General features: G+C 31.3%; 1 protein-coding gene across 4 annotated transcripts in view; it reads right to left on the bottom strand.

The window, feature by feature from the left end:
• Positions 1 to 7,894, bottom strand: part of ADK (adenosine kinase) — a 509,882-nt gene that overhangs the window by 241,407 nt on the left and 260,581 nt on the right. For all 4 annotated transcript variants that reach the window (XM_007467500.1, XM_007467497.1, XM_007467498.1 and 1 more), the window contains one exon: positions 7,557 to 7,665. In XM_007467500.1, the coding sequence (XP_007467562.1) occupies positions 7,557 to 7,665 (109 nt within the window). The remainder of the gene's footprint in view (positions 1 to 7,556; positions 7,666 to 7,894) is intronic.

Below are 7,894 nucleotides of genomic sequence, written 5' to 3' on the forward strand. Positions count from 1 at the left end.
GGAAAGAGTTACAGGGAAAAGCGTTCAAGGGTTTATCAAAATTTAAAGAAAAACTTGTGTCAGCAATCTGTATAGAGTACAAGAGGAATGCAATTTGGAAAAGCAGCAAGCTATCTTGCAGAATATCTTCAACTATTTAGGATTTGCTAATGTTTCTAATTGTATCAGTACAATGTCAGTGAAAAAGTTAACATGAATATGTCCAAGTGGTAGAGAGAAAACACATGACAGACACAAGAGGTTAGAGTCAAATGAGCCCTGTGATATAGCTGAGAAACCTGTATTGGTCTGAAGCTGGATAACAGCAAATATGGATTTAATATGCCTGAGTAAGTACTGGGAAGGAAGAAAACTGTTTTCTCATTTTTCATCCCACTTTATCAAATATAATTTTAAAATCTTCATCTACAACATGTCATTCAGCCAAATCAGAAAAAAAAAAATTAGGGGACATTTTAAAGAACTGACCCCAAAACATGGTAACGTTGTATCTAGAACAAATAAATGAGAACAAAAGCTCAGAAGACACTCTTTAGAGTACCTGCAAAAGAGAAAGAGGTAATAGGAAGAAAACAAAAGAGACTTATTATGACTTCCACTACATATGTCAAAGAACAAAGACATAAATTCATTATTTGTCTAATTAGGAACAATTATATAATTTATAGCCAAAATACCTGAATATCACTGAAACCATTATGAGATGTGGATACCAGATTGAATGCAGGGAACATGGAGAATAACTGCTAATTGGTACAAAGTTTCTTTTTGTGGTGATGTTAAAGTTCTAAAATTATATTACAGTGATGGTTGCAGAACTCCATGAATATACTAACAATCACTGAATTGTATACTTTAAACCAGTAAACTTTACAGTATATAAATATCTCAATAAAGCTGCTATAAAGAGATTAAAGCCAATTTAATTTATCTAGAAGAATAGAGACAACAGAACATATGGGTTAAATCATATTAAGCTATAAAGATTGTATACAGTAATATATGTCAGAAAACGGATATACTTCTACAGATACTAGACTATGTCCAATTTATATACAATTTCAAAGATGTGACAACTAGCACATAAAAATGTATACTGTCATCACAATGTCTATAAATTTTCCCTCTCAAAGATGTTTATTAAAGAGATTTAGTACACATTTTCTCAAGCAATTGCTGAGCGGTCTGAAATATATAAATAAACTGAAGTGTAAATATTTCAGTAGATGGTTTGTTAATTCATTTGAGGCTCTATATAAGAACCTACTGCCTTAATAACTAATTGCTATACATACGTTTATTTTCTTACCTTCTAAGGCAATTAGCACGTAGTGTGGTTTCCAACCTCACATAATATTCAAAGACTTCATTATAATGTCACAAATCCAAAACAAAAACTTCCAATCTTTATCTTTAGAGCCCAAAACTTCTTTAATCAACACTATCTTACTTTTCTACTATAAGTAAAAAGATTATCTGTTTAGCTGAAAATAACCTTACTTTAATATTTCATAGATTCCCTCCTTCTAGTAGAGAGTTTTATTTTTGACAACTGCTAAAAGTAAGACTTAAGAAAAATTATAGGAATATAGGAGTAAACTGCTCTACTTGGAGAAAATATTTATCTATAAAAATTCAAAGTAGTAGTCTAAAAAATGATACTGTTAGAGTTTAACTTGCCAGAAAAAAATTCTAGACAAACTGAAAATATGTACAAATAGAATTTCTAAAAATCACATTCCTGTTTGAAAAATTTTCTAGTATGAATCAAAGATTGTCTCTAATAAGGAAGAAGAACAGTAATCATTTGTGTAACTCAATGGACATCAATAACATAAGGAAAAAACTTTTTAAGTTAAAAATTGAACTCTAACACTGATGCTTAAGAAGCAATACAACTAACAGTCTTTGTCTTTCTCTCTATATTATATCCAAGCTAAAGATAGACATTTTTACCACATAGTTTTGGGCTTTACTTGAAGGGATATCAAATTGGTACATAAAACTCTAAATTCCTGCAAGACAAAGATTCATATATATACAACAACCCCTTTATCTGTGAGGAATACGTTCCAAGAACGCCAGTGTATACCTGCAACTGCCAACAGTACTGAACCCTTTATATATTATGTTTTTTTCATCAGCACTATTCTTGCACTTTGCGGCCATTATGAAGTAAGATAAGGGTTGTTTGAACACAAGCACTGTGATACTGCAACAACTGATCTGATAACTGAGACAGCTACTAAGTGACTAAAGGGCAGGTAGTGTACAGTGTGGGTATGCTGGACAAAGGACAGAGCAGGATGGCACAAGATTTCATCAGCCTACTCAGAATGGTGCACAATTTAAACTTAAAAACTGTTTATTGCTGGAATTTTCCATTTACTATTTTCAGGTTGAAGTTGATCATGGGTAACTGAAAGCACAAAAAGTAGAACGGCGGATAAGGGTTGGAAGGAGGGGTGGGGGTTGGGTGTACTACTATACTAAATGTCAGGAATTATATACAAACATGTAATGCTCCAGATAGAAGGGAAAAAAAACACATTTTTCTTATTTTATTTTTTGAATTTATAAATGTAATATCACCTATAAGGATATTTCTTAAAATTTTAAAAAAGGCTTAAAAACTCACAATTACTCCCTAATGAAGTCAGTGAAGCAATCCAGAATAGTATAGTCAAAAACTTGAAGTAAAAAAATGCAGAAATAAAGCCAAATGATGATCTCTGATTTGACCAATACAACGGGAGTTCCAATACATAAGCGTTCAAAAACTGCATTTAGAACACTGATAAAATGAAAAGTCAGAGGTAGTTCAACCATCCAACTCCTTAACTAATAATCTCAGAAGACTATTATGAAGATTAATAAATTCCAAAAATGCCTTGAATTCATTCATAGCTAAATGCTTTATAAAGAACTGTGACCTATTAAGTCAATTATCATTCACAATTAAATAGCTTAAACTTAAAAAAAATCCATTTGTTTACTTATTTTGCCAAAGTACATTCATTATAATAGTACAGCGTTCACAACATGATATTACAAAGGCTTTTTCTATGGTGTAATAAGGTTTTATGGCAACGAGTTTAAGTAACTGTCTATAAGTGAGCAAAACTTTTCTATTTTCACCTATCCAGATTTTTTTGGGGGGAGATAGTAGTACAAATCTCATACATATATATTAAATTAATAGGTATCTTTCATTTCCTTGTACATTACTCTAATTTCTATTAGGTCACCATTACGAGACAAATTTATTCCCTTTCATAAGAACCTTTCTCAAATTTTTTCATGACAACGTTAGAATACTAGATGATACAATTTTGAACATAATCAAATGTCTTTTAAAATTCCTAATCATGTTATACTGCAGAATATTTTTTAGTAAATGCTATCAAAAGAAAACCAAATCCTAAAAAAACAGCAATTATATTATTTCATTATACATTCATTCTAATTTGTTATTCAACGTTCACTGAAAAACTTCTAATATGTAAAATTCCAAATAATGATCTCATAGACTAGATTTCTTATAATTTATCACCTCATTTTAATGAATTTAGTTATTGCTTTCACATTACTGACAGAGATATTTAATTGTGAGTCTAAGTAACAGTTCTACTAAGATAAATTATTATTCATGTAGTCATTAAGAATTTTAGTAGAAAACCCAACCAGGACAAACAAAGTGAGAGATGTAAGACCTAAATAGTTGTTATTGATTACTGCTTGTCCTTTACATGCAAAAACTCCTATTTCTTACCAAATATGGGAACTCTACTCCTTTCCTCCAAGGTTGTACACTTCTCCAAACCATGTTTCCTCCAATTATCCATGATCATACCTCCCGTTATTCCAGAAGCAACTATTAGTAACATTTAAAACTTTACCCTCACAAAAACTATATTAACCAAAATGGTAAGACTGTAGACTGAAAAGAGATAAAAGCAGTCAGATGGAGTTATAAATTAAAGACAGACAGGGTAAGAGAAGATCTGTAATAAGCCACTGGAACTAGAAAAATCACAGAAAAAAGGAAATATGCATAGGAGTCAAAGGAAAATTCAAACTACTGGTCCCATATTCTCAAACAATTATTGACAAACTATGATTCACTATTCTTCCATTACAGTGCTTAATTTTGAAATAGTAAAAAAGAACACACATTGGGTGACAGTTTATGCAAAGTAAGTCACATGGCACTGGAAGCTTTTGTTAACCTATTTCTTAAATATGTGTTTGATCTCTAAAGTTAAAATTTCTCCCTATATAAGCCCAAACTTGCAAGCTGATTAGTGTTTTACCACGTATTTAAAACTTGGAACCTTTTTCTCATTAAAAAGTCTTTAGAAATAATGCATAAATTTCTGTGCAAAATCCCACTGTACTCACAATGTAGTCCAAAACACTATTAAGGACTGACTGACAATATTAGAAAAATTACTATAACATTAGTAATTATACATGGATGAACAGTTATCTACTAGCTAAGAGCTTTTAAATTTATTTTTAAATAACAAAGTGACAGCTAGATAATTTTATAGAATCTAGAACAGTAATTTAGGGAGTTTCTTAGGTTGAATCAACCTTAAGACTGTTAAAATTCAAAGAAAAAGTCAGGCAATCTGGCAGAAACAGTCATCTAAAAAAAAGGAAAAACAAAACCAACCAGGAAATTTCTAATTCCAACCAAGACAAAAAGAATGAGGAATGGATTTAAACAACTTACACAACTATAAAATTGGACAAAATATAGGAAATATCAATTTTGAGAAATTGGACAATAATCAAATAAGGGACAAGATAAGGTGATCCCTACAATTATTCAAACTTAATCCCTAGAGAGAATTTCCAGATTGCAGTCAGGGCACAGAGAACCTAAACAGAGTTCAGTAGTCTCCATTCAGGAAAGCCAAGGTAGCTAGCACATGCAAGGGCAGCATACTGGAAAGGAAAGAGCCATTTGAAGAAAGAGGTACAAAATGAGAACTCAGGATCTGCAGGGCTTTCCCAAGTCTTTAGCATATATGCATGAGGAAACAACCCAATGCCATGGCAAGAACCAGAAAAAAATACATACGATAGAATTTGCAGACAAGGGCATTGAAACAGGTGTTACAACTATATCCCATAAATTTAGAAATGGCAGACAGCAACACAAGTATGTAAAGCAGACAGAGCAGGAGTACAAAAAAAGGCCCAAATGTTTAAACACTGAAAATATAAAAATAAAATGAAAATAACTACAAATATCAAGAGGCAGGATGAAATTAGAGTGCTAATTTTCTCACTTTTCACAGCACATTAATATTGCTTAAAAAATAAAATATATGGTTTAGAAATTTAATGGCTCCAATTTCCTCATCTTTTTCATAAACCTTTCCTAAATATCATAGTCTTAGAGGGCTAGAGTAAGAAATATTTCATATAAGAGAAGAAACAGACATATGCCAATCTGATTATAAAGGTAAAGAGCAACTAAGATTTAAGTTTTCAACATGTAATTAGCTATTGGCATAACCAGTAATCCCTAAAAACCTACTAACAAAGAATTCAGTTTAAACATGGAAAAACTGAGTTTATATGCTGTAAGTGGGACACCTGCTATGAAGGTAAAAAAGATGTCAACACTTCATTTAAACCGAAAGAGAATACTGGTATATGTATATTCCATTTCGACTTTTCATTAGGAAAGTTTTTGCTGTGAATTGCAGATTCAATGCATTATGTGACAGAGAAAATGAGGAAGGTTTTGAATTTTCTTAACGCTTGTGACCATTATTAATTCATGGAACAGGGAGAAGAAGAGTTGAGTATGTAGATCTGGTTTATTTTATGTAATGCAGATAGACATCTTACTTATGGAAATGTGTTAGATATATTGAGCTGCTTCTTCAGATCAAGAACCTTTTGTATAAAGAACTCCCACAATTTCAAGCTGTTGAACCTCTGAAGTTTATGATGATGATGTAAGACGAGTGCTGACACTACAGAACCTGAAAGTGTAGAGAAGCCAACCTGATTTCTTGAAATAAGTAAAGACATACATATCTACTCTATCTAAATTTGCAGTTTTCTTATTAAGACTAGACTGCATGCTCTGAGCTGAAAGGGAATTAAAGATTTAAAAGAAATGCTGAAAGTCTGTGGAAATAATTTTACATTTCAGAAGAAATTTCACAGATTTTGATGAATAAGAAGTATGTTCTTAGTTGTTAGCAGAATAAATATTTGTTGAATGTTCACCAAGAATATACAGCATCTACAGCCTCCCAGGTATCCAATATGAGTCTACTATTTTCAGAACTATTTAAAAATAGCCAAACTCTGAACAAATTATAGATTTACCTGGCAATGTGAAAGAGCATTCTTTTATGAAACAGCTGAAACAGAAACTAAGAGCTAACAGCTACAATCAGATGTATCAACTGGAATACATTTTGATACTTGTTTCTGGCTGAATATACCACACAAGTCTCAAAAGTAGTTCAATTTTATTAATTTGAACAAAACTGATCACTCTACACTTTATACAAAACTGTACCTGAATAGCTGGTAACATGACTTTCCTCTATATAATCCTCTCAATGTAAGCATTTACTTGACAGTTATAAAGGGGTAGGATTTGCTATACAGAGGAATCAATAACCTTGTAAAGCCTACAGCAGTGCACGTAAACATGCTGTAGGAGACATTAACACTAGACTGAAAGAAATAATTATATTTTCAATAAACATGTTCCTACTGGATAATCAATTTTTTATGCATCTTACCAGCTGTTTCACAGCTCAGGTAGTAAATGGCAGCAGCTGTTATATCAAAACCGTATATGCAAATGAAGTGCTTTTAATTTTTCATAGGTATCTACTTAGTATTTGTGATGAGCCACATTTAACTCATATTAAATAAAAACAAGGTATTCATAGGGTGATTAATTCAGGAGAATTTTTAGTACAGTCTTATTTTAGAAATGAATTCTTAACCAATTATTTTTTATGCCAGAAGGCTTAATAATTCAAATTACATGCTGCCCATATTCTGATATTTAAAAGATTTGTCATGATCAATGTTTCTAAAATATTAACTTAAAAGGTGTCATGGTAATTACTATGGAATAAATAGTAATTAAGTTTTTTAATCAAATAAGCTCAAACTGTTTGCAGTGAATATTTATATTGCTAATAATATTTCCGCACACAATGCATGGCACCATTCACAACAAGTAGCCTAAAAATACAAAATATAAATTTCCAGAATTACTTCAAAGACCTTAAGATTTAATATAGAATTTGATACTTGGTTTAAAAACATCTATGTATAATGTATCTAAAAAGAGGTATATTTGAAGGTAAATAATACGAATCACGCTACCACAGAATGATAACATTTCTGTTCTGTATTTGTAATAGTGAACCTAGCATATGCTTTGAGATGGATAAAGAATTTACAGGATAATCAGAGACAATTATTTTTAAATGTACCTCAGCTAACAACTATAATTTATAGTGTAAATATGTACCAGAAATTTGAATTAGGCAAATACTTACTGCTATATAATAAACTCTTGCTTTGTCTACCAATATCCAGTTTTTCTCCATATCAAGATGTTTTTCCTTTTTATAACAATTGGCAGCAGCAAGATTAGCTACAAGGGATCTAAAACAACAATAACAAAAGTAAGTTTTACATATAGTCAAACTTGTCATATAACTATACAGTTAACTAAAAACATTTTTGTAAATTTTGTTTTAATTTTATTCTTAATTCTTCAAACGGCCGTATACTGATTTTAATAAATGTAAATGAAGTTACTTTTGTTTTTTTTTTGCAGTACGCGGGCCTCTCACTGTTGTGGCCTCTCCTGTTGCGGAGCACAGGCTCCGGA

The sequence above is a fragment of the Lipotes vexillifer genome, unplaced genomic scaffold (genome assembly GCF_000442215.2).
Source record: "Lipotes vexillifer unplaced genomic scaffold, Lipotes_vexillifer_v1.1 scaffold865, whole genome shotgun sequence".
Lineage (NCBI taxonomy): Eukaryota > Metazoa > Chordata > Mammalia > Artiodactyla > Lipotidae > Lipotes > Lipotes vexillifer.